At 45.2% G+C, this 27,714-nt stretch overlaps 2 protein-coding genes and 1 non-coding gene across 3 annotated transcripts in view; 2 read left to right on the forward strand and 1 right to left on the reverse strand.

Moving 5' to 3' along the window:
• CFAP263 (cilia and flagella associated protein 263) overlaps positions 1 to 9,016 on the forward strand; it is a 31,632-nt gene extending 22,616 nt beyond the window's left edge. Inside the window, exons 8-9 of the mRNA XM_069552914.1 lie at positions 7,722 to 7,877; positions 8,867 to 9,016. Coding sequence (XP_069409015.1) covers positions 7,722 to 7,877; positions 8,867 to 8,953 — 243 coding nt within the window. The 3' untranslated portion in view covers positions 8,954 to 9,016. The remainder of the gene's footprint in view (positions 1 to 7,721; positions 7,878 to 8,866) is intronic.
• A 249-nt stretch (positions 9,017 to 9,265) lies between these two features.
• Positions 9,266 to 22,058, reverse strand: PRSS54 (serine protease 54). Its single transcript, XM_069552912.1, is given in 6 exon segments — positions 9,266 to 9,950; positions 13,878 to 14,009; positions 14,597 to 14,855; positions 19,068 to 19,239; positions 21,973 to 22,021; positions 22,023 to 22,058. Coding segments are annotated over 6 exon segments (1,239 nt in total). The 3' UTR covers positions 9,266 to 9,359.
• On the forward strand, positions 20,943 to 21,014 carry TRNAW-CCA (transfer RNA tryptophan (anticodon CCA)). The gene has a single exon. It is a non-coding gene; the product is annotated as a tRNA-Trp (tRNA).
• Positions 22,059 to 27,714: the final 5,656 nt, after the last annotated feature.

A 27,714-nucleotide genomic window follows, 5' to 3' on the forward strand; every position in this document is an offset into this window, starting at 1 on the left:
TTCATATGCTTTTTGGCTACATGTCTGTCTTTCCTGGAAAAATATCTATTCAAGACCTTCGCCCAATTTTTTTTTTTTTAGATTTATTTATTTAATTTATTTTTGGCTGCACTGGATCTTTGTTGCTGCATGGGCTTTCTCTGGTTGTGGCGAGCGTGGGTTACTCTTCAAGGATTTCTAGTTGCAATGGCTTCTCTTGTTACAGAGCACAGGCTCTAGGGGCATGAGCTTCAGTAGCTTCAGCATATGGGCTCAGTAGTTGCTGAGTACGGACTCTAGAGCGCAGGCTCAGTAGTTGTGGTGCATAAGCGTAGCTGCCCCTCAGCACATGGAATCTTCCCGGACCAAGGATCAACCCCCTGTCCCCTCCACTGGCAGGAGGATTCTTATCCTCTGTACCACCAGGGAAGTTCCCTCCTTGAGTTTCTTTATCATCTTCATGATAGCTGCTTTGAAGACTTTGCCAAGCCCTTCTTCTGGATTCTCTGAAAAGCAGTTTAAGTTGCCTCTTTTTATCCCTGTGTGGATCACACGTCCTTGTTGCTTTCCTATCTCATAATTTTTCTTGCAAACTGGACATTTTAGATAATATCTTTTAGCAACAATATCTTGGTCTTATCGTTTTTGCTTCTTGCTTAGTGATTTGGCTGCACTATTCAGTAAAGTCTCCCTCTCCTGCTGTGAGTAGCCTCTGGTGTGGCTCCTCAGAGGGTACAGCCTTGCTCATGGAGTCTATCTCCCTACAACCAGGGTGATTTCAGCTGAGTTCTCTTTGACTCCTCCATCTTCCAGCTAAACCTCTCGATGGTCTGCCTCTATTGGTACCACACCTAGCTGTTAGCCTCCTTCATTACTAGCTGATGGCTCTACTGCCTTAACAACGTGAGACGTTAATTGCTCCACATTCTTGATCTAATTAACATCAGGCTCGATCACAGGGGCAAAGCATTGCCAGTCATTGAGGCTTGCTCTAACCACATATTTGTTGTTTCAACTCTTTGCGACCCCAAGGGCTGCAGCACGCCAAGCTTCCCTGTCCTTTACTATCTCCTGGAGTTTGCTCAAACTCATGTTCATTGAGTCAGTGATGCCATCCAACCATCTCATCCTCTGTCACCCCCTTCTCCTCCTGCTCTCAATCTTTCTCAGCATCAGGGTCTTTTCCAATGAGTCAGTTCTTCTCATCAGGTGGCCAAATTATTGGAACTTCAGCATCAGTCCTTCCAATGAATATTCAGGGTTGATTCCTCTAGGAATGACAGACTTGATCTCCTTGAGTCCAAGAGACTCTCAGGAAGGCTCTTCTTAATTTTCTCTTTCTCTGGTTAAGTTAAAGATCTAACTGATCTACTTTTTGCTTGTTGCTACTTCTACTGGAACTATCAGATAGATCTTAACCACTCACCCCAAAGATCTCCACTGTTTTCCACAAAGTCCTTAGGCATGATATCCCCACACTGTTCCAAGTAAAGTTCATTTCTTAGGCCACATTCCGGAGCTCTTTGTTTCACACCCTCTCCCCTGCACCATTGCACCGGAGCTGGGCATGGGAACAATGGCCTGCCTTTCCCGTAGTTTCACCCTGCTCTTCAAGCGGGGTGCTGGATGAGATTGCAGTCCCTGCTCTTCTGAACATATCCCTCGTAGCTAGTGCTTAATGCTCTAGTTCTTACTTCATTATATTCATCTCAGGTATTCTCTAATCATCATCCTCACAAGAGTGTCCGCTGATGGTTCTGAATATATCTTTAGGTCTCCCCACAGTTGTGTGTCATGCTAGACAGATAGTAGGTATACACTGTATACTTCCTGACAAATTTTTACTGCATTCTGAAAACAAGTTAATAAAAAATTAATTTTATTAGGTTGTCTTAAACGGAATTAAAATAGCACTTCTCAAACCAGAAGAAGACAATCAATAACTGGGGAGTCTTGTTACAAGCAGCTTCTGATTGGGTAGATGGCCTGAGAGTCTGCATTTTCACCCAGTTCCCAGGTGACGCCAGTGTCACAGGGTGGTGATTCTTTTGTGAAGCAAGGAATCAAAATAACACACTAGGTTAGGAAGAGTCAACATCATAAGAATGTTAGTTCTATTTAAGTTGATCTGTGAAATAACAGTATTCCAATGAAAATAACAAAAGTTTTTGGAAGGTTGAAATAAACTGACTCAAAAATTCTTTTGGAAAAATAGGAAAATTAAAATTCTTAATAAGGAGGAGACTAGCCCTACCAGATACTGAGACATGTCATGAGGTTACAGTATTTAAAACAAGACCATTAAAAAAAAAAAGACCATGAATAGACTGGAAGATCAAAGAAAAAATATAAGCCAATTGATATAAGTATACATTAATACTGATGCATTTAGTTTATGATAAAAGTGACATTGTAATAAAAGACAACAGATTATTCAGTTAGTAACAGTTAACTTGGAACTTATATGTAATGGTGAAATTAATCCAGTCATATTGTAAATTTAAATATAAATAATAAAGCCATTAAAGTCCTAAATTTATATAGTGGGAACATTTTTATTATGATCTTGGAATGGGGAAGACGTTTAAAATGTAAAGCCCATAAACCATGAAATCAATAAAGTCAACTATATAAAAATAAAAAATTTTTCTGCATGACAAAAACCACCGTAAGTAAGGCCAAAAGATAAGTTACTGGGAAAATGTTGTATCTAACATCACAAGGAGCTAACTTTCTTAAAACATAAATGCATTTTAGAAATTAATAGGAAAAATCTAACAAAAAGTAGGAAAAATAGGCCAAAGACTTAAACAGTTTACAAAAAAGCTAAAAAACCTCAAACATATTAAAAATGTTCCTCTTCACCCATAAGGGTCAGAAAAAGTAAAGCTACAATGAGGTACTATTTTTCCTCCATTAAACTAACAAAGGTGAAATAGTAAGATTGTGTTAAGAGAATAGGGAAAACAGGCAGTCTCAAACATTGCTGCAGAAGTATATTGGCTTGATCATTATAAGAGAAGGCAAGTCAGCACCGTAAATTGTGTACACTCACATGCTTAGGGCAGAGTTTCTCAACCTAGACACTACCGACATTTTGGGTCAGATAATTCTTTGTTGTGGGGTCTGTCCTGTGCATGGTAGGGTATTCAGTAGCATCCCTGACCTCAGCCTGCTAGATGCCAGTAGCACTCCCCTAACTATGACAAGTAAAAATGTCTCCAGGCATTGCCAAATGTCTCCTGCGGGGAAATAGCTTCTGGTTGAGAATCACTGCCTTAGAATAAGCAATTTCACTTTCAGTAGCTTATCCTACTGATATATTTGCATTTTTACAAAATAATGTATACCCCAAAGATTTGTAATCACAGCACTGTTTGTTGTATCAAGAGATGAAGAAGCTAAGTGACTGGGGTGGGGACTTGTTAAATTATGGTACATCCGTACAGTGGAAAATTATGCAGCTGTTGAAAAAGAGTAAATTCTTTATGTGCTGATACAGCAGATACTTCAAGATTTATTGAGGGGGAGAAAAAAGTTGGATAAATAAAAGTGAATAAAGATCCCCATAAAGCAGCCTGTCGGGAGCGGTGTGCTCTGGAGTGGGTGCTCCTAGATCTCACTTGTTTAATCAAAGAGGAAAACCTTCCTTTGCTTTTGAAGTGAGTGCGTTCTCATTCTATTGGCTCCAACAACCCCAGGCAGGAGGACCCTTCTTGGGGCCCCACTCAAAAAGCTCAGCAAAGTGTCTAGCATAAGGAGCTGTCAGAACTTGAAGATCCAGTCCTCTTTCTTCCTGTCCTACAAAACCACCACTAAGGTTTTGGATTTTGGAATGGGTGATGGTGACTTCACGGCTTCTTCAGCTTCTCAAGTATGACAGGGCCGAAGATTATCTTGTACAGAGATTGTACCTCCCAGCTTCCCTACTTGGAGAGAAACAAGTGTGGAAATGGAGCAGCAGAAGTGCCTCTTCTATGATCTAGGAGAGATCTAAGCTGATGCTTCTGGAGAAATCTCTTATAGATAAAAGCCGGCAGAGTTGAGACTGTATACTCAGCTAGAGACCAGCTTCATCCTAGATAAACTTCTTCACTGCAGAGTGTCTCCCCTGGAATGTTGCTGTTCATGGGGAGAAGATTTGAATCTATTTACCAACTACCTGGAGATTTGCTTGAGAAGCTTCTGCTGCTGCTGCTAAGTCACTTCAGTTGTGTCCGACTCTGTGCGACCCCATAGAAGGCAGCCCACCAGGCTCCCCCATCCCTGGGACTCTCCAGGCAAGAATACTGGAGTGGGTTGCCATTTCCTTCTCCAATGCATGAAAGTGAAAGGTGAAAGTGAAGTCGCTCAGTCGTGTCCGACTCTTAGCAACTCCATGGACTGCAGCCTACCAGGCTCCTCCATCCACGGGATTTTCCAGGCAAGAGTACTGGAGTGAGGAGAAGCTTCTGAGTCTCAGTTTTAAGATGGAGGAGAAAAGAAAAGGAGTAATCTTTAAGGAAGACTGATCAACAAGCACTAGTATTGCTGGGCTGTGCTTAGTCATTCAGTTGTGTCTGACTCTTTGTAATGCCATGGACTATAGCCTGCCAGGCTCCTCTGTCCATGTGATTCTCCAGGCAAGAATACTGGAGTGGGTTGCCATGCCCTCCTCCAGGGGATTTTTCCATCCCAGGGGTCGAACCCAGGTCTCCCACATTGCAGGCGGATTCTTTACTGTCTGAGCCACCAGGGAAGCCTAAGGATACTGGAGTGGGTAGCCTATGCCTTCTCCTGGAGAACTTCCCGACACAGGAATCGAACCAGGATCTCCTGCATTGCAGATGGGTTCTTTTACCAGTTGAGCTACTGAGGAAGCCCAGAATATTACTGAAGCCAATAAATGCCTCCTTGGTGCCTAGGGCAGGTGAAACAGTGCCATCCACTGGCCGGTTCCCCACAAGATGTCTCCAGGCAGCACATTTGCTGAGTTTATTATTTCAAAGTATCCAGTGATCCCAGATTTAATATGAGGCGCCACCAGAGATGCCAATTCCTTTTAGGAGAATTTTATATATTCTACTTTTGTTTTTCCCCACATTTCTACTTTATTGTACTAAAACCAAATTAGTTCCAAAAAGGGAACAGGTTATTTGGCTCTTGCCTTACTCATCGGCTTGCAGACATGTTTATATTGCTGAAGGGGGGTATTGAATTGATACAACTTTGTATGATCATTATTCTTAAAATTTACTGAGAGCTACTGTGTACCATACCCTGTGCTAAGAGCTGACAGCCACTTAAGAGTTTCATTGGATTCTCATGAACACTATGCAGGTTATCTGATTAGTCTTGTTTTCTAGATGAGGAAACTAAGGCTCAAAGCAGATATTCACAACCATCTACTTTAACATTGAGAAAGTCTGGAATTTGGTAGCAGGTGTTTGAGAGTGATAAAATTTGTGAGATTTCTGTGCAAATCACTTAATATTTCCGAGTCTCAGATAGTGATTCCTTCCTACCTCCTGGGATCATTGAGAACTGAAAGGAGTTGTGTATGTGAAGGTGCTTGATAAACTGTAGACTTTATTATAGTTCTAAACAATGATTTATATCCCTTCATTAATAATCTTCCTGTTATTGTATTTTTAAAAAGGGAATATAATTGGCTACTCTTTGGGTCAAAAAAAGTAAATACAGAGATTTCTATCCATGCAAACATATCAAGATTGCCAGGAGAAATATCAACAACCTCAGATATGCAGATGACACCACCCTTAAGGCAGAAAGCGAAGAAAAACTAAAGAGCCTCTTGATGAAAGTGAAAGAGGAGAGTGAAACAGTTGGCTTAAAACTCAACATTCAGAAAACTAAGATCATGGCATCCGGTCCCATCACTTCATGGCAAATAGGTGGGGAAACAGTGGAAACAGTGTCAGACTATTTTTTGTTAGTGGGGGGCTCCAAAATCACTGCAGATGGTGACTGCGGCCATGAAATTAAAAGATGCTTGCTCCTTGGAAGAAAAGCTATGACCAACATATACAGTATATAAAAAGCAGAGATATTACTTTGCCAACAAAGGTCCGTCTAGTCAAAGCTATGGTCTTTCCAGTAGTCATGTACGGATGTGAGAACTGGACCACAAAGAGAGCTGAGCACCGAAGAATCGATGCTTTTGAACTGTGGTGTTGGAGAAGACTCTAAAGAGTCCATTGGACTGCAAGGAGATCCAACCAGTTCATCCTAGGAGATCAGTTCTGGGTGTTCAACGGAAGGACTGATGTTGAAGCTGAAACTCCAATAGTTTGGCCACCTGATGTGAAGAACTGACTCATTGGAAAAGACCCTGATGCTGGGCAAGATTGAAGGCGGGAGGAGAAGAGGATGACAAAGGATGAGATGGTTGGATGGCATCACTGACTCAATGGACATGAGTTTGAGCGAGCTCTGGGAGTTGGTGATGGACAGGGAAGCCTGGCGTACTGCAGTCCATGGGGTTGCAAAGATTCGGACACTACTGAGCAACTGAGCTGAACTGAGAGATTTCTTGAAGGATCCAGGAAACCTAAAAGCAGTATATGCTTCTTGGAAGGGGACTTGTGTGGCTGGGGACAGGGGTAGGATGGGAGCTTGTCATTGTGTACTTTCATACCATTTGGATTGAATATGTTGCCTATTCAAAACAATTGTTAAAAGGACAATGCTAATTCAAAATCCACTCAAAAAAGGACTAGTTTTACTGTATAATAATTTAAAAAAATAAAATTTAAAAAGACAGATTCCTCAAAAAAACAGAATAACCATATGATCCAGCAAGTTGTCTTCGAGGTATATACCCCAAATAATTTGGAAGCAGGAATTTGAACAACAGGTATTTGTATACCCAGGTTTGTAGTAGCATTATTTACAATAGCCGAAATGTAGAAGCAATTCAAATGTCCATTGACAGATGGGTGAATAACCAAAATGAGCTGTACATACATGTAACAGAATTTTATTCATCCTTAGAAAAGAAAAAATTTTGACATGTTACAAAATGGATGAACTCTGAAGACATTTACACTAAGTGAAATTAGACAGTCATGCAGGGGCAACTATTGTATGATTCCACTTATATCTGGAGTAGTCAGATTCATAGAGAATGGGGGAAGGAATCCCCTAGCAGTCCAAGGAACTAAGCTTACTTAAGCCACACAGTGAGACCCCCCAAAAAATTTTTTTTAATTCATACAGACATAAAATAGGATGGTAGTTGTCAGGGCCAGTTAGGGAAGGGTATGGGAAGTTTAGTGTTTAATAGATACCGAGATTCAGTTGGGGAAAATGAAAAACTTCTGCAGACAGATTGTGATGAAGGCTGCAAACCAATTCGAGTATACTGAATGCCACAGAGCTGTACATTTTAAAATGGTTAAAACGGGCAATTTTATGTTATATATATTTTGCAAAAAAAAAAAAAAAGCCCCTAAGCAATCAAAAGTAAAGCACATTCCTTAATAAAGGAAGGAAAGGAAAAAGGAAAAAAGGAAGGGAGGAAGAAAGACTGTGTAGACTGAACTTAGTGTTTCTGAACTGGACAAACATGTCAGGATCTGTAAAAAGTCAGAATCTTGTGATTTCACCCGCTCCTTTGAAAATGTAAATGTTATTTTTAGAACAACATTGAAAGTAGGGGGAGTTGCCAGGGCCAGTAAGTCCCAGGAGGCTGGAACTGCCAAGGGAGCCCCACAGTCTAATTGGTCCCTTCCCCCACCCAGGACCGGGCCAAGGCCCTGGCTCTGAACATGCAGCTCCGGAAGCAGCTGTCTGAGTTCCGAGCTCCACAGGTGATGATGTACATCCGGGAGAAGATCCGCAATGGGGACCTGGAGAAGACCATCAGGATGTGGGAGAGGAAAGTGGAGATCGCAGAGGTGAGCCCCAAGACCCCTCAATGTCTTATGCACTGCCCCCCCATCTTTTGTTTGGGATTTTGTTTTCTGAGCTATAGAATGCAGGCGTTTGGATGTGTAATGTCTGAGAAATCTCAGTCATTGCTTCAATGTTTACACCAAAATAAAAGATGACTTCTTGAAAAAAGTTTTTCCTTAAAGCTCCTTTTTCTTGTTAAAGACAGGGCCTTTTCAGGTTATTAGGAAGACACTCTGTAGCAATAGTGTGTTTTTAGTTGCTTATTTTCTTATTGAATTCTGGAAGCTTCTGAGTCCCTCTCCCCACCGTGGATAATTAAGTGATTGCTATTTAATACATGGATAAGCCAGGTTTTTAAAAAATGAGATAATAATGGATTTTAATATCACTCAGAACCTGATTCCATGCATTTACACAGTTGACATGGGTCTTTCCGTTGACTAAGTCCGCAGCCTTTTCATACGGTACAGTGTGCCCGGAAGCCCCCTTGCCCATTGTGAGCTGTGGAGAAGAAAAAGGAAAAGTGCAAATGAAACGCTGCCGTCTAAAAAAAAGACAAAAGGGAAGCACTGAGACTGCCACAGGCCAGGTTGCACACACGGGACACTAGAGACATCCTTAGAGCAGTGCAAAAACCCAGTCTCGGAAGCTCTGGCATGTAAACCCCAGGTGCATTTTCCAGGGTGCTTCTTTCTGCCTTTCCCGGGGTCACTTGGCAGCAGGATAATAAACTAGGGTCCAAACATGGGCCCATCACATCTGGGGCCAAGAAGTAGCAGAGAATCACAGCAGGAGCCTGCAACTTCCCACCTCACGGAACAGAAACAATGAATCTTCCGATGCCCCAAGGTGGCCGGTGGCCACCGCCGGCGCAGACACTGCGCCCAACACAAGGTCATCCTTGCCACCACAGGGCTAGATGCGGGTACGATTGGTACAATCCGTTTGTCTCAAATGACCGTCTCTCCCCTCCCCCTTTCTCCTTTTGTAGATGTCCTTGAAAGGCTACCGCAAAGCTTGGAATAAGATGAAAAACACCAATGAGCAGTTGCAGGCAATTTCCGGCCCTGGGAAATAGCCAGAAGGAAGCTACCGCTGCCGACCAAAAAGTGATCCATTAAAGTTATTAGCTCCTGTCTAAGTCATGGGGTCCACTCACTGTTCCCTGCGCTGGCTGGGGTCCCCAACTCTCCAGCCAGGCTGCCAGTCGCCTCCCAGGCCACCTCAGCCCCCTAGGGAAGTGTTTTCACAGCCTGGCCCCGGGAACCCGTGAACACTGAAAGAACCACAGGGCACTCTAATGGTTTGACACTTGTTAGCCCACGTTTAGTTCACAAGCACACACGAAAGCGACCTTCCCGCTCGCGGGAGTGGGGCTAGAGGAGAGGGAGCCGGCCCAAGTCTGAGAGCGGGCCTGTCCACGGCCGCCCAGCTGCGGGACTCTCAAAAAGAGACACCGAAACAGCATGGTGAATGCCTGGCCCTCAGCGTTCTGAGCTTCCTCTTCGGTTTGGAGGGCTAGCTCCTAGACGAACATCCCATTGCCAAAGAAAACGAGCGCAAAGAAAAAGTAAGGTAATTTCTTGGGGCTGATGTAACCTGGTCTGGCCTGAAGGGGGCGCATGCGCCATGAACTCCCCACCGTAGTAGTCATAGTACATGGGCTGGATGGCCATCTCAGAGCTGCCTGGCTCCCTCCGCCCCTTTTCCCGGAAGTCTAGACTCATTTGAGTGCCATTGTCTGGCAGTGAAAGCGTGGAATGCACGGTGGACCTTTCTTGTCCTTGGAAGGATAGTCGGGGCCACGCAAGCTGGCTCAGCCTAGCCTGTTTCCTCTGTGTCACGAGATCACGTGATGAGTATCTGGGTAAAGGGCTGGGGTTCTCCCAGTGATGGAAGGAAGACAGGGGAGAGCTGGTCTTCCTGGTTTTGGACGTGATCCAGTCGCTGTAGTCTTCCACCCTGATGTACAGGAACAGGCCCGGGCATTTCTCCCCTCCTTGGGACAGGATTCCTCTCAGCACCCACAGGCTCATTTCCTTCAGCTGGCACATCATTGGGTTTCCCGGGTCCCCCTGTGATAGAGGACAGAAGGCTTCAGGTCTTAGGAAACAAACTCATTCTCTCTCTCTCTTTGTAAAAAATATGTCCTAGTGCTATTTACTCTCTGTTCTAGAAAAGTTTTACACTATTCTGGCCTGTTCTAGCTGGTTCTCACTAGAAATGAGGTAAATTATAAGATACTGTTTCTCATCTAGGCCACTGTCCCCACAAATTCCAACAAGATGACTTTTCCTTTTATCATACAAATTGAAGGCTCCTGCAGTTTGCCTGTAGCTTCCTGGTTCCCATTTCATTTTCTTGCCCCTTTCTAGGACTTTGAATAAACCCACCCTCTCTCTGGTTTCTCACTCCTCAGATGTTATTTTGTTCCTTTCTGGCCTGGAATGGGCCCATTTTCCCCCTTCTCTTCTCTGTTTTGTTTAGATTTAAGCTGCTCACACCCACCCGCAGTCCAGCCAGGGTCAGAGTCAGACTAGTGGGGGAGCATATGCCACCAGGCGGGACTCAGATTTATCAGCCTGGCAACTGTCAGCCAGGCACCCTGCCCCCGCCATCCCCATCCAAGACTCTAGAGAGCTGTCCTCCTGGCTTCGGGAGCTCTGCCCTGCAGACCTGATCTCCCTTCAGGTGAGTGGGCAGGAGCCTGACACACCTGGCTGGAGATGTAACCCTGGCAGGTTACCTAATTCTCTGAGCTAAACTGGGGACTCAGTCCACCTCTGTAACACCAGCAGAAGTCCTAGCACAGTGTCTGACCTACAGGATGCACTCAGTAAACAGTTAGCTGCTATTACCCTGGTGTCGAGAAAAAGCCATCGTTTTTACATGAAAAACTGAGAAATGTGGAAAAAGAAACAAGGCAGCAACTAGGAATAATTTATCTTAACTGTCCTCTCCCGCCCCCATCCCCCAAGCCTCCTCTTAAAGGAATACCTGCTCCCCAGCCCTGGCCATGGTCCATCTTGGTCCAGGCGGGAGTGGTTTTCTCATCCAAGGCTGGGCGATTACACTTCACTCTCACTATTTGGACTGAGGCATGGGGGAGGGGGCTTACAGTTGACAATGGCAAACAATCTGAACAGATTGAACCATGAGAGTCAGAGAGGCGCAAAAGTGGTCACGTCAGTCCCTGCCCATCCCCAGGCCTCGGTGCCTGAGCCTTCTTGTGTGTCTATACGTTTGCAGCGTCTTTCAACTGAACCCTCCTTTTTCTGAGGAAGCCATGCCAGAACAGAAATGAACAGGAGAAGGCAAGAGCCACTCCGCAAGCAGGACCAGGGGAGGCACGCTCGGCAAGGCTGCCATAATTCCCTGGTTGTCTCACGGCCACACACACGTGAGGATAACATTCTAGATTTCATTCTGTGCCTCTCATCAGATGGAACGGGGTGCTTGAGTGTGGAACTCTTCATTTTTCAGCTTTTCACACTCTACTGTTTTCATCCCTTGCTGCCAAACAGCAGAAGGTAGAAACTTCATCCCAGAGCTCTGGCCAGTCCTCCTGGGACTGGTGAACAGGCTGTTTCATCTGCACCCTGTTGTGTCTGCCTGGGGCACAGAGGGTATCTGGCCAAGCATGGAGTAATCACTGTGTTCACCAGACCCACTTCCAGTTTGTTTTAACTGTGCTTTTACAGCTTGAGGAAGAAAAGGAATGCAATTCAGGACAAATCGTTTGACAAATGATTATGTGGTCGCCATCCCTGGCTCTTGGGTGGTTTTGCAAGCTGCTGTTCCACTCAGGTGTAGAGTACGCTGCTTTTTCTCTTCTCCATAACCTGTAAGGCTGAGACCTCTGCAGCTCACGCAATGGAGACAAAAAGTACCAGCTGCTCCTCTGGAGCAGTCTCACCTCATCTCCTGGGGGAGCGACCCTTTCATTGGGCGATCCTCAACCTCAACATTCAGCAAAAGCCCTAACAGTTTGGGAAGAAGGAGGGGTGAATTCAGAGTGATTCTGCTTTTGTTGGATCTCTGGGGACTCATTAGAGCAGACACTGAAAAGTGAAAGTGAAAGTCGCTCAATCGTGTCCCACTCTTTGAGACCCCATGGACTATACAGTCCATGGAGTTCTCCAGGCCAGAATACTGGAGTGGGTAGCCTTTCCCTTCTCCAGCAGATCTTCCCGACCCAGGAATTGAAGCGGGTCTCCTGCATTGCAGCTGGATTCTTTACCAACTGAGCTATCTGAGAAGCCCAGAGCAAACACTGAACCTGGGTGAATTATTCTACATGTGAGAAGTGTGGTTTTGAGGACCCCTCGACACTAGAACACAATTCCTGGGACTCTAGCTAGACAAGGCACTGTTTTGTTTTGTTTTGTTTTTTTTTCTGATGGTCTGAGACAGTTTGTAAGCATAATTCTAAAAAGCAAAGGACTGTCTACAGGTGTGCTTCCGTTAAAATCCAATCTGAATTTTGTGGGTGGTTTAAAGAAGTGATCATTTAAACTGTAAGCAGTTTGTGTGTGCTGTGTACTAAGTCATTTCAGTCGTGTCTGACTCTTTGCGATCCCATGGACTGTAGCCCACCAGGTTTCTCTGTCTGTGGGGATTCTCCAGGCAAGAATGCTGGAGTGGGTTGCCATGTCCTCCTCTAGGGGATCTTCTTGACCCAGGGATCAAACTGGAGTTTCCTGCATTACAGCGGATTGTTTACTGCTGAACCACTGGGGAAGCCTGAAAGAAGTTTACCATATTCCTATGCATCTAAGAGTCTCTTAAAACTCCCTATCTTTGAAATGGAATGTGTCTTTTAATCAGTTGATTCCAGAATTTCCATGCACTTTTCTTCCAGCATTTTTTCCTTCTCAATGTTACATAAAAAATAGTGTGCTCTACAACTGATAGCATCTAGATCTGATGAAGTGTGGCTCTAGATCGATGGAGTGGCTAATGGCAGGATTTTGTTAAGTAGCTACATCTTCTTCTGCATTTTAACGCATTCTCTAAGAAGTTGCTACAATCCCGCATCTGACAGAGCTCAGTACAATGTTGGTTCAGTTGCTCAGTCGGGTCCAACTCTTTGTGACCCCATGGACTACATTGCAGTACAATGTAGAACACTCGATAAATGTTAAACCAGCTTTGGAAGGGCAAACTTATTGTCTGATGAAAGGCAGTCATGCTTTTGCAATGCTTTTCCATGCTTTTGCAATGAAATGACTTTGAGAAAGAATTGTCCACATCTAAGTATTTTTTCCCCTTTCTCTTAAAAAAACTTTCCCTTAGCCCTCTGAAAAAATTTTCCCGCTGGGGAATCCTGAAGATTATTTTGAGAAAAGTGGTTGATGGAATAGAGGAGGGAAACTTTGTCTGGAAGTCTGGCAGACCTGGGTTCTCGTCTTTAATGTGTATTAACTGTGTGGCCCTGGTAAGCCACGCTTTTCCCAGGTACAGATACGAGGGCCATGGACAGGTGTTTGTGAATTCTGTGCATTTCCCTGAGGCAGTAGAACAGCCCACATCCAGGTAGAGGGCAGGTCTTCTTATCGGAAAAAAGAAACCCCGTGACTGATGAGCAATAGCATCAGTCTAGGTTCCAAAGGAGCCAAATAGAGTGAGCCTGTGCTGTAAGCACACTCAACACATATCCCCATGTGTGGCTGGGTCTCATTCTTTCAGACTTTTAGCTCATGAAAAATCATGTTACTTAGCCATGCTTAGTATTTCACACCGACAATGGTGACTGGTTAGTCCATTCAGCAGATGGTTATTGAGCTTTTTATTATTATTTTATTTTTAATTCTGTATTTCTTATTATTATTATGGAGTTATTGAGCTTATTTGCCAAGTGCTGCTCATCCTAGAGATATCTGTGAATCCCAAGTGACAGTCCCTGACCACACGCAGCTCACCATCCAGCCAGGGGGCGTCCCCAACCCTCCCCATGAAGTAACCTCTGCTTACTCTCAGCTTCTGTTCCACCATGTTCTTACCAAGCAGACGGCGTCAGTCTCCATCTCTAGGTGGTTGCCACATCCTGTTTTCTGCCCTATGTTTAAGGGACACGAGTCAATGTCTTTCACGGAGATTTTCCTCAGGATACTCATTGTCATGTGATTTCCTGTCTGGACCATGCAACAGAGAGCGCAAGAATTATTAACAGGGAGACACCCCCCAGGTCAGCTCAACTAGAGCTCACATATCCAGATGGGAGTCAGCAAGGAATGTTCTCGTAAACCCCCTTTCCCTCACAGAAATCACAACCTGTGTCTGGCTTCCTACTGAAGACTACCTTTGCAAAAGCAAACAGCCTGAATGTGAAAGCAGGCCAGAACGTTTACCCTTTCTTTGCTTTTCCTTGTTTGCTTCCCAAGAGTCAGAGAAAACAAGGATGGCTCAGAGAAGAGGACTGAAAGCTCTGGTTCAGGGAATGATGTCCCCTCGCCCCTCAGTAACCCTGGAGTCATTTCAGGCGTTCACTACCCATGTATGTCCAGTTTTGGTGTAAGGATAAAAGAAAAAGGACCAAATGTAAAAAGTGACCTCAAAGAGGGCAAGCGCTGGGAATCCTGACTGGTTCAGTGGGGGTTCCAGCCCAACTCCAGAACCTCAGGCCACCTGAATTATAGAGCTAAGCCCTGGAATGGTTCATCCTGGTCACCCACACCGCTGGCACACACACAGCCTCCTCTAGGAGAAGGAAGCCATTAACTGCAGATGTGGGGTTCCATCCTGCCACCCAGCAGTTCAGCAGGAGTGGCGGCCTGTTCAGCTTTCTGCCGAGGAAGCAGATGGGTCGGACCAGGCTGTTGAACTGCATCGCCGTGTCTGTCTTCAGGAGGGCTATGTTATTTCTCATTGTCTTATTGTCGAAGTCCTCATGGATGATTATGGTGTTGATAGGATACTCTTCGTGAGCAATCAGTTTTGCATCCATCTTAGCTATACCAATTATAGCCACAGCATCCTTCCTGGAGAGAGAGAACAAGGAGGTCTTGAGAAGCTGAGGCACCGAGGAAGCTTCACACTTCCCTGTTTTCATGTTTATTGATTTTTTGGCTCCATCCAACTCCTCTTCCTAGGGCTACTTTTTACTCACCTTTTTGAACCATGTCCCCAGGAAATTTTTTTTTCATTTTATTGAAGTGTAGTTGATTTACAATGTTGTATTAGTTTCTGGTATACAGAAAAGTGATTCCATTTATATATATATAATATATAATATTTTATATATTATATACATGAAATATATTTCATAGATTATATATGAAATACATGAAACATTCATAGATTATATATGAAATATATTTCATACATATAAATGTATTCCATATATTATATACAATATATTACAATAATATATTTTATTTTTCGTATTCTTTTCCATTATGACTTATCACAAGATATTGAATATAGTTCCCTACACTATACAGTAAGACCTTGTCATTTATCAATTTTATAATAGTTTGTCAGGAAATCATTTCTGAACCCCTACGCTTGTGCCATCATCCTTTGAAGATTCTTCTATCTTACAAGCATAGAGCCTACCACCTGAAGATAATCTGGTATGTTATGGCTGATTATCTTTCTTCTGCTGCTGCTGCTAAGTCACTTCAGTCGTGTCTGACTCTGTGCGACCCCATAGACAGCAGCCCACCAAGCTCCCCCGTCCCTGGGATTCTCCAGGCAAGACCACTGGAGTGGGTTGCCATTTCCTTCTCCAATGCATGAAAGTGAAAAGTGAAAGTGAAGTCGTGTCCTACTCTTAGCGGCCTCATGGACTGCAGCCTACCAGTTTCCTCCGTCCATGAGATTTTCCAGGCAAGAGTACTGGAGTGGGGTGCCATTGCCTTCTCTGATCTTTCTTCTATGCTTATTTATTTATGGGTCTAAAATTAAAATGAAAGAAAAACTTTTAAAGCCATAGGTTGGAGTAATAATGTAAACCCTGGCAATAATCAAATGGTGTAACAAAAACTGAAAAGAAAGCAGGGGTGGGTTGTATACACCAATTTTCTCACCTTTCGTGGGAGTCTAAACTGTTATTTATTTACAGCTAATATATGAAATAACAAAAGTGTGCAGACATTAAAGTACATAAATAACCTATTAACATTGAGTGGTCGTGAGGCAAGAAGGAAAGAGTGAAAAGATAGGAATTCTGGCATCAACCATGGGAGAGTCTTGAGAGGATGATCCAGAGAGAAACAGAAGACTTGGGTATTTTCCATGAAATTGTAACTCTAAGACGAACACATTTGTAAGAAAACAAATTCAAGCTTTCCAAATCTGTTAGAAGAGACCTATGAAACAAAGCCATATAACGAAAACAGAAAGCCAGAAAAACAGAAGACATAATCTAAAAACAAAAAGCAGGAGTCTTATTCTGAATATCAAAGCAGAAGAGCATGCAACAAGACAAAGAAAGGCTTCTCGTGGTGATAAGGAATTCGATCTACAATGAAGAATTTATTGCAACACGCGACACAATATTCGTGAATTAAATTCCAGGAAATAGAAGGAGAAAAAGCCAGGAGTTTGTAATTTGCCTTGGTCAGCCCAGGAAAGATCAAGTAGACTCCATGCTCCAATTTTATATATTAAATTATATTCCAAGGACAGAGGGGAACTTTTAGATTTACTTATGGAAAATAGTCACATGGACTACGTAGTAGACCACGAAGACAACATGAATGAATTCCTTAATAGATCACCTTGCCGTCTAACTCAAAATTAAATCATGCTGGAAAACAAAGCAAAGCATCCTATCGCCTGGATATTTTTAAATGGTCTTTAATAAAACCCAGAGTCAAAAAGGAAATCAACCAAACCAGCAGATCAGATAGAAAATAGCAGTAATGAATACACTACGTAGAAAACAACCTCTCTGGAGGGCAATATGTATAGCACATATAGTGGTTTTTTTTTTTTTAGTCTGGTTTAATAGAATGTCCATTTACCGTAAACCATTTGGAGAATACGGAGAAGTTCAAAGAAGAAAACAGGAATCACGGGTGCTCTGAGCATCCAGAGATGGGCACTCTTCAAGTGTTTGTGTATTTCCTTCAAGCCTTTTCTCTCTGTGCGTATATTTGTGGCAGTCTCATGGTTGGGAAGATTCCCTGGAGAAGGAAATGGCAACTCACTCCAGTACTCTTGCCTTGAAAATCCCATGGACAGAGAAGCTTGGTGCAGGCTACTATCCTTGCGGTCGCAAAGAGTTGGGCATGACTGAGCGACTTCACTTTCTTTCTTTCACTTTCATGGTTAAGGTCTGAGGTTTAAGTGTTTTAAACTTATCCTAAGCTAGTGGAGGTGATGGAATTCCAGTTGAGCTATTTCAAATCTTGAAAGATGATGCTGTGAAAGTGCTACACTCAATATGCCAGCAAATTTGGAAAACTCAGCAGTGGCCACAGGACTGGAAAAAGGTCAGTTTTCATTCCAATCCCAAAGAAAGGCAATGCCAAAGAATGCTCAAACTACTACACAGTTGCACTCATCTCACATGTTAATAAAGCAATGCTCAAAATTCTCCAAGCCAGGCTTAAGCAGTACGTGATCTGTGAACTTCCAGATGTTCAAGCTGATTTTAGAAAAGGCAAAAGAACCAGAGATCAAATTGCCAACATCTGCTGGATCATTGAAAAAGCAAGAGAGTTCCAGAAAAACATGTATTTCTGCTTTATTGAATATGACAAAGCCTTTGACTGTGTGGATCACAATAAACTGTGGAAAATTCTGAAAGAGATGGGAATACCAGAGCACCTGACCTACCTCTTGAGAAACCTATATGCAGGTCAGGAAGCAACAGTTAGAACTGGACATGGAACAACAGAGTGGTTCCAAATAGGAAAAGGAGTATGTCAAGGCTGTATATTGTCACCCTGATTATTTAACTTCTATGCAGAGTACATCATGAGAAACGCTGGGCTGGAAGAAACAGAAGCTGGAATCAAGATTGCCAGGAGAAATATCAATAACCTCAGATATGCAGATGACACCACCCTTATGGCAGAAAGTGAAGAGGAGCTAAAAAGCCTCTTGATGAAAGTGAAAGAAGAGAGTGAAAAAGTTGGCTTAAAGCTCAACATTCAGAAAATGAAGATCATGGCATCTGGTCCCATCACTTTATGGGAAATCGATGGGGAAACAGTGGAAACAGTGTCAGACTTTATTTTTTGGGGCTCCACCACTGTAGATAGTGACTGCAGCCATGAAATTAAAAGACACTTACTCCTTGGAAGGAAAGTTATGATCAACCTAGATGGCATATTGAAAAGCAGAGATATCACTTTGCCAACAAAGGTCCGTCTAGTCAAGGCTATGGTTTTTCCAGTGGTCATGTATGGATGTGAGAGTTGGACTGTGAAGAAAGCTGAGCGCCGAAGAATTGATGCTTTTGAACTGTGGTGTTGGAGAAGACTCTTGAGAGTCCCTTGGACTGCAAGGAGATCCAACCAGTCCATCCTAAAGGAGATCAGTCCTGGGTGTTCTTGGAAGGAATGATGCTAAAGCTGAAACTCCAGTACTTTGGCCACCTCATGTGAAGAGTTGACTCATTGGAAAAGACTCTGATGCTGGGAGGGATTGGGGGCAGGAGGAGAAGGGGACGACAGAGGGTGAGATGGCTGGATGGCATCACTGACTTGATGGACGTGAGTTTGAGTGAACTGCGGGAGTTGGTGATGGACAGGGAGGCCTGGCGTGCTGCGATTCATGGGATCGCAAAGAGTCGGACACGACTGAGCGGCTGAACTGAACTATCAGTTCCCTTAACAAGACTCCTTGTTAGGACTCTTATCAGTTCCCTTAACAAGATAAGCAGTAAGGACCTCTAGTGTCAAGAGTCAGTGCCTTTGTGATTGTAGTACGTAAAGCGGGAGCCAATATCCTTCCTACAGAGGATGGCGAGTGCATCCTTTCATTCCACAGCGGTGCAGCTGTTAGTCCTTACCACAGAGAAGACACAGACTGCGCCAACCTTGGCAGCTGGTGGTTTTAGGACCCCCAAGCTCACGGCAAGCCCTGAGCTGGTAAAAAAAAAAAAAAAAAAAAAAGCCGTGTTGCTCTGACACCAGGAATCCACCTTCCAGGCTTCCCTAAGCAGAGTAGGAAGCAGAGTCCCCCGGGGCCCGCCCCACCTCGGTGGGCTGTGTCAGCTCCAAAGCTGGGGTACTGGCCTGTTCTGAAAGGTGGACGCGATGCTGAGGATCCAGAACTCACTGAGGATGCTGCCGAAAGTCAGGTGGGTGTACTGGGAATCCTGCAGCGACACCACCCACGGGAACTCCTGCTCTTCGACCAAACCCTCCTCGGAAGTGACCGCAATGTTGCTTTTCTGGATGCCGCAACCTGGAGGGGGTGTGCAGGGGCCTGACTGCCGGGCAAGCAGCTGGAGGCCTGTGGCCGCCACTACCACTGCCACATCCGACCTCAGGACCTGCTCGCTCTCCTGCCATTTCCCCCACTTTTTCTGGCTCGCCATAACCATACTACTCTCGTTTATTTTCCTAGGAGTCTTCTTCCCCATCAAAGACCCTTGGTGACATCTTTGAATCTGAAAATGTTAGGCTAGCGATGATCACTCTCATCTATTGCAAGCTTAGTACTCGGCAGATTTGTTGTTTGTTTAGTTGCTAAGTTGGGGCCAACTCTTTGTGACCCCATGGACTGTAGCCCGCTAGGCTCCTCTATCCACGGGACTTTTCCAGGCAAGAATACTAGAATGGGTTGCCATTTCCTTCTCCAAGGGATCTTCCTGACCCAGGGATTGAACCTACATCTGCATTAGCAGGCAGATTCTTTACCACTGGGGGCTTCCAGGTGGCTCAGTGAAAAAGAATTCCCTTCCTTTTCCACCAGGGAAGTCCCACTTAGCTTATCCTAAGCTATTTATCTGAAATCTTTCATATATATCAGCAGTTCTTAAAGTGTAGTCTGGGATCTTTGGGAGTCCTCAAGACCCTTTCTGGGGTCTGCCAGATTAAAACTATTATCTGGACACTGTGTCCCAAGTCCAGTTGGCCCCTATGCGTTGGGACTTGGGGAGAGCCACTGACCTCTCTGGGCTTCAGTTTCCTTTTACGAGAGGTGGGGTAACACACACCTCTCACAAGAGGAGAGGTGTGTCCCCATGACTGATAATGCTGAGCTCAATGGATGACGGCATTACCCACCCCCACTGCTCTGGTAGCCACTACGTGAGTACCCAGCGTGTGTTTCTAAGTTGGTGGTCCTGGGCCCTGGCGTGTCACGTGGTGGGTAGCACCAGCTAACAAGTTCAGGTCATTGGTGGCTTCCTTTTCATCCATTCATCTAACTACACACGCAGCCCTGCCGAGTTAGGGACTGGGCTGACGGGACAGATTTCAGGGTCCTGTCCCTACCCCAGGGGAGGTCCCAATGCATGAGGGAGACAGACATGCTGAAGAGTGACAGTGTACAGAGAGATCTGTAACACAAGAGACTGTCCCCAGAGTACACAGAAGAGGGGACATGGACTTTGCCCAGACCATGAAGTCTGGGAGGGCTTCCTGCAGGAGGTGACCTTTGAGGTGAGCACCAGTGGCAGAGCCTTTCCAAACCGTGATGCTGGAGTTGACTGAATATTCAGTGCAGTCATTAAAGGACCACTCCATGCCAGGGCACCATGTGATCAGATTCACATTTCTGTGAGCTGACACTTGGAGACTTTGCTGGAACAGTGACAGAGCCGGTCGTTAGCAGGATGATGGCTGCAAGGCCATCAGGTGCTTCAGGGTCACCAGAGATAGGAATTCTGGTTTGTTTGTTTTTCCACAGGATATTGGCCATCTGCGGTGAGGAAGGCATAAACAACCCGTCCTCATGCAGCAAGAAGCTATATGTGTGTGATGACTTTTACCTTTTCAAAGTTCTAGTTGGCTGATTCATTCATTCATGACCTTATAAAATCCTTGAAAGGCCAGGATATAATGAGGAAATCTGTCCCAGAGATGAAATGTTGGCCCCAGGTCACTTGCTTGAGGCTTTTTAAGAGGGGCGGAGAGGTCCTTTCTGTGTTTTGCCTCCTGGCTTCCCTGGTGGCTGAGAGGTTAAAGCGCCTGCCTCCAATGCAGGAGACCTGGGTTCGAACCCTGGGTTGGGAAGATCCCCTGGAGAAGGAAATGGCAACCCACTCCAGTATTCTTGCCTGGAGAATCCCATGGACGGAGGAGCCTTTTAGGCTACAGTCCATGGGGTTGCAGAGTCGGACACAACTGAGCGACTTCACCTTCACCTCCTTGGCCTGCAAGGAGGTGGAGGAGGCCAGGAAGGTAAGTTGGTCTGCTTGGTGTGTGTGTACGTGTGCACGGGGAGCTCTCTCATGTCTCCTATTTAACTCCAGGAAGACAGGAGAAAGCCAGCTGGGGTGGCAGGAGCTGGCACAGAGACTGCTTTCGTCAGGTGCCCCACCATCTACCCCGTTCCAGGCTGGAATCTATAACCTGGGGATCAGGGAGGTGACTGCAGCTGCCACTTATGCCAGGCAGCCTCTAAGGCACCTCCCTGCCCCTGGGCCCAGCCCTGCAGCTGGGGATCAGTTTAGAGGTAATGTTAAAAGTTTAAGGATAAAGGCCTTCATCCGAAGCTGAAATAGAAACACTTGGAAGGCCTGGTTCCCAAGTGCATAAGACACATCTTGCCCTCCCCTTACTCGCCCCCCCAACTCTGGCTCAGGAAGGATGGAGCCTGGAGGATATGTCCTGGGGAGAGCAGGGGCAGGGGCAGTGAGTGGGAAGCCAGGAGCTTATGTCAACCCTCTCTGCCCCCCAGGGGGCCCTCTCTGTAGCCTAAACTTTATTTTTCTGACCAGACTGTCACCAAGGACTAGTCTTGACACCAGGCTGCTCAAGTCCAGTGTCCTACATCCACCCACCATGTTCCATTTCTTCCCCTGGTTCCCTCCACCAACTCATGCTGCCCAGAGCAAGGCGGTGTGACTCACCCGCCCCCGAGTCCCTCTCTGGACTTTAAAAGGACAGTTTCCTTTTCTGGGATGATTCCCCCTGCCACGTCACACGGTCAGCTAAAGTCGTGACGGAAGAGCAAAGAGTGCACACTCACTGGCAGATGCGTGGGAGACATAGAGCAGGAGCAGGAGCGCCCTTCTCATCGCTGCCATCCCCAGAGACGGCCGCGGCAGACACCATGGGCAGCTGTGAACACAGAAGTGCCGAGCGCCTGGCCTTTTCCTCTTCTCCCCAAGGTGGTGACGTCCCCCACTCCCACCCCCATATCGGAGTCCCTGTCCCTTGCCTTTCCACCCACAAAACTTCCGAGACACGGGAATCAGACCTGTCAGGTCCCTGTTCTTTGGTTCCGAGCAGTAAAGAGGCCAGGACCAGCTGCCCAGCCCCGATCTTCAGCCAGTGACTCGTAAGATGGCCCAAGGAGAGGAGGCAGCCACGCTGGTTGGTTTTCTGCACAACCCAGCCAGGGTCCCCGGGTTTTCCCACAGCGTCAGGTCTCAGAAAAAGGTTATTTTTTGACTCGTGGAATTCAACCCTTGCCTTAACTCTGTAGCCATAGGATGCTGCTGAAAAGCAAAAAGTGGGGGTTCCGTAAAAGCCCACCCTGGTTTTGCCCCTCCTATGGGCTTCCCTGGTGGCTCAGATGGTAAAGAATCCACCTGCAATGCAGGAGACCTGAGTTCGATCCCTGGGTTGGGAGGATCCCCTGAAGAAGTGGAAAGGCTATCCACTCCAGTATTCCTGCCTGGAGAATTCCATGGACAGAGGAGCCTGGTGGGCTACAGACCACGGGGTCTCAAAGAGTCGGACACAACTGAGCAACTGAGCACATCAAACTCTGCTGGCTTAAGTAATGCTGGGTTTATTTTCGCTGATGACTGTTCAGACTTTTACATAGTAACCGCCCCAGCAGTTCGCTCAGTTCATTCACACAGTAACCCTGTGAAGTGGACACCGTCGCCATCCCCATTGTGTGTGTGTGTGTGTGTGTGTGTGTGTAAAGTCGCTGAGTCATGTCTGACTCTTTGCAATCCCATGGATTGTGGCCTGCCAGGCTCCTCCGTCTGTGGGATTTTTCCAGGCAAGAATACTTCAGTGGGTTGCCATTTCCTTCTCCGAGGGATCTTCCCGACCCAGGGATTGAAGCCCTCATCCCCATTTTACAGATTCAGAAACTGATACTCAGAGACCATAAGAATCCCACCCAAGGTCAGCCAAGGCTGCCCGGTGGTGGAGCTGGAGCTCAAAGCCCAGGCGTGCTCCTCCGTCCCTGCACCACCAGGCCTACCCTCACCTCAGACAATGCACAAGGGCCCTAGGAACCCACACATGCTGTTCTCAGTCACCATGTTCCGCTCATGATGCCAGATGTTTCTTGCCGTCAGGATGGTTCTCAGAGTTCTTCCGTGAACTGCTCCTGCAAAAGGAGAAGTGAACTCACTCTGACCTTGTACCGCAGAGCTCAACTGAGGGATTCCTTCTAGCACCTTGGGAAGAATATTCCATTGTGGCATCATGGTTACCATGGAGCCACCAAGCAAACGTCTGGACACGGGGACATGGGAGGAGCGGGGATGAAAAGCCGGCCTGTTTCATGAACTTGGCAAGGCTAGTCTGGAAGCCTGCCTCTCCCCAAGTCTGGCTGAGACAACTTCCCTTTCGCCAGGTCAAAGCACCCTGTCCGGTCACGGCCATGCTCTGTCTGCTTCCTCGGCACCCGCCCTGTGTCTACATGAGTCTGTCCGACTGGAGGGAGGAAGCCCACGACTTGGGAGGGTTTGGTTTTTCCAACCCCGACAGCGTTCTTATGCTCCTAGTGTGGTTTCCTGGAGGCTCAGCCCAGTTTTCTTTAACCCCCCAGCTTGTGGGTCCACGTGGAGCTACCAGAAGTGCCCTGCCAGACCACAATTGCTAGGTGGATCTGCACTTCAGCCGCTCCAAACAGCCCAGGCTTCAGCACAGGGCCAGGACTTCAGAAAAGTGTTGACAACGTTGTGGTCAGATGTAATTCCACAGACCCAGAGGGCTGCTGGCATTGACTAGACAGATGAAAGACTGATAGGTAAAGGATGGCTGGATAGAAAGCAAAGCCTGATGAGAGAGAAACCACTGCCTCCTTCCCTTCTTGGCTTCCCTGACATCCATCCCGTGTGCCTTGCCAGCCTGCATCACCTCCAACCCCAAGGAGGGAGAATGGAATTGGAAAGATTTTTGGCAGTGGAAGAAACCGGAGTTGCTGATCCTTCAATATGCTCCGCATACTGCAGATCTCAAAGAGTTTTCACAATTTCTCATTCAGGACTCACAATCACCCTTGCCAGGATGAGGGGATTACCCAAGCTTTCCAGATGGAAACACCATGCCTCAAGGTGGGACAGTCACTTCCCTAGAGCCGAACACCTGGGAAACATGGGCAAGATTCCAGCCGGATCCTTCCAACTCCAGGGTGGTCAACCAGCTCCAAGTCGGCATTTCTCAGCCTGGACCACATGCTTGATAGGGGATGGAAGTAGAAACAGTGATCGGGGCAAAGTTGGGGGCTGCTCTTGAAGAATGGGGATGCTGACGTTAGTACCCAAGATGTCAACTCCGTCCAGATTCCTTCTTAAATTTCTGCGTGAAAAGAAGCCATGTGCAAGCTGCCAGAAACACTCTGTCTCCTCGCAGGAGGGAGCTAGCATAACCCACAATAAGAAAGACTTAGAAACCTACAGGTGTCCAGCAGACCTTACAGACGGGCACATGCGAGCTCAGTCCCTAAGTCATGTCCTACTCTTTTGCAACCCCATGGACTGTAGCCCGCCAAGCTCCTCTGTCCATGGGATTTCTCAGCCAAGAATACTGGAGCAGGTTGCCACTTCCTTCTCCAGGGGATCTTCCCGACTCAGGGATCAAACCCACGTCTCCTGCATTGGCAGGTGGATTCTTTACCACTGAGCCACCCGGGAAGCCCAACCTTATAGACAGTGGGCCTCAAATTTTCACCCTCTCTGGGCCACTTAATATAGACTGTCAACTTTAGGTAAATTTTTAAAAAATTCACCACAACATTTAAAATAGTTATTTGATTCTTTAAGGTTAATAATAATAAAATTTTTATTTTATATTAAGAGGAAATTCATTTGCAATCTTACACCAAGGGCTTCATGCTCAGGAGAGTGGCAGCATGAAACATTCAGTTTTTCAACCTGTCATTTTTTAACTTGTTTTCTTTATTTTCATTAAGTTAGAAAATCTTAACTCTCAGCTAAAGGGCATCTGAAATCACAGTGTGTTCTGGAGTTTCCATCAGATATTCAGTTCAGCATATTCAGATTAAACATGGACTTCAAAATTACAGAGAGTTTTTTTTCCGTGGTGGCTGTTCTCACATGCTCAGGGGCCAGCCCATCAAGCTCAAAACCTGGGCTGAAATTTTCTTCTAGGAAACTGAAAGCTTCATCCTGGGAGATAGCAATGGTTGGATTACTAGTCCACTTAGTTGCTGTTCCCTCTGGAAAATATTTCTTCATGTCCCATTGCCGCTATGTTGAAAATGTTTTTTAAACATGCCAATAAGAGCTTTACTATACTTCAAAAGTCTCTTGTGGAATTAACAGAATTAAAAAATCAAGCACTTCATTTTGTTGTTGTTTAGTCTCTAAGTCATGTCTGACTCTTTGTGACCCCATCGACTGCAGCAAGCCAGGCTCCTCTGTCCTCCACCATTTCCGGAAGTTTGCTCAAATTCCTGTCCATTGTGTCGGTGATGCCATCTAACCATCTCATCCCCTGTTGTCCCCTTCTCCTTTTGCCCTCATTCTTTCCCAGCATATGTGTCTTCCCCAGTGAGTCAACTCTTCCCATCTGGTGGCCAAAGTATAGGTGCTTCAGCTTCAGCTTCAGTCCTTCTACTGAATATTCAGGGTTGATTTCCTTTAGGATTAACAGCTTTGATCTCTTTGCAGTCTAAGGGACTCTCAAGAGTCTTCTCCAGCCCCACAATTCAAAAGCATCAATTCGGCAGTGTTCAGCCTTCTTTATGGTCCAGCTCTCACATCCTTACATGACTGCTTATTTATGTACCACCGATTTCCCCAGTGTTGCTTCCTACTCATCCCTTGTTCGTTAAATTGTTAAAGCAAAATATCTACTCGCCCAATATGTCATAGTTATTGCTCACTTGCATGGGGAGACTTTTCTACTGTCCTACAACATCTCTTGGACAGGAATTTTGTCGATAGTTCATGCTGCCTTCTCTTTGAGGTATTTTTCATTAATGATCATGTTCACTGAAAACTTCCCAGGCATGATATGATGTCTGCTATGAAGAGCAAAACTTTGAATTGGACTTTTGCCATTTAGATATCTTTTCTGCTTAGGAAAAAAAAAGCAACAGTTTTAAATTAAAGAAAGCATTATAATGCCCACATTCTGGAAAAAAAACTCTAACTTATGTATCAAAGAGGTCATCGTGCTTGTTTGAAAATGACAAAAATGTTTCAGTGATGTCATGCCATGATTTGGAAATTTTATTTTCAGATATGTATGTTAGATTTGCAGGTTTTTCATGAAAGAGATTATCCATAGAATGTTTTAAATCTTCCTAGAAGGGTTTAACATAGAATATCAAGTTCATAACATAGACTATTCCCATGTTCTTAACCCTTAAAGAAGGAACTTGTATGCAAGAATTTTTCAATTTTTATCAAAATAAAGAGGATTTTATTAACCACTGGCCAGCTTGCCAGTGGGCTTAGTGGTAAAGAAGCCACCTGCCAGTGCAGGAGACGAGGGTTCAATCCTTGGGTCAAGAAGATCCCCTGGAGAAGGAAATGGCAGCCTGCTCCAGTATACTTGCCTGGAAAATCCCATGGACAGGGGAGCCTGGGGGCTACAGTTCATGAGGTCACCAAGAATCAGACATGACTGAGTGACTGAGAGCACACGCACACACTCACACAAACCTGATAGTCAAATTACCCAATCAATCTTTGAGACTGGCTGATAGTGAATATTTGTATCACATGTAGCTGTATCAATGTAAATTTCCCTAATGAAAACTTTCAATTTGAAGTTTTAAGAAAGAACATCTCACAAATATATTTATTTAGTAAAAATAAATTTATAGTATAAAAATATATTTATAAATATATTAAGTCAAACCTACCATACAAGAGCTAGGACATTACCATTATCTTGTATCTGTCTATGTATTCCACCCTCTATCTTTTCTCTTACTCTTTGTTGAATAATAATCAGTTCATCCATTATGCATGCTTAAACTACATATTGAGTATATGGGCAAGAATTTCTCTAGGGTGTATATACTAGAAGCAGGGTTCCTAGGTCAGAGGATCTGTTTAGTTCCGTTCAGTTCAGTTCAGTCGCATCTGACACTTTGCGACCCCATGGACTGCAGCACGCCAGGCTTCCCTGTCCATCACCAACTCTGTGGAAAACCATAGCTTTGACTAGATGGACCTTTGTTGGCAAAGTAGTGTCTCTGCTTTTTAATATGCTGCCTAAGTTGGTCATAGCCTTTCTTCCAAGGAGCAAGCAACTTTTAATTTCATGGCTGCAGTCACCATCTGCAGTGATTTTGGAGCCCAAGAAAATAGTCTCTCACTATTTCCATTGTTTCTAAACCATCTATTTGCCATGAAGTGATGAGACTGGATGCCATGATCTTAGTCTTTTGAATGTTGAGTTTTAAGCCAGCTTTTTCACTCTCCTCTTTCACTTTCATCAAGAGGCTTTTGGTTCCTCTATGCTTTGTGCCATAAGGATGGTGTCATCTACATATCTGAGGTTATTGATATTTCTCCCAGCAGTCTTGATTCCAGCTTGTGCTTCA

Source organism: Ovis canadensis, chromosome 14 (assembly GCF_042477335.2).
Source record: "Ovis canadensis isolate MfBH-ARS-UI-01 breed Bighorn chromosome 14, ARS-UI_OviCan_v2, whole genome shotgun sequence".
In the NCBI taxonomy this organism is placed as follows: Eukaryota; Metazoa; Chordata; class Mammalia; order Artiodactyla; family Bovidae; genus Ovis; species Ovis canadensis.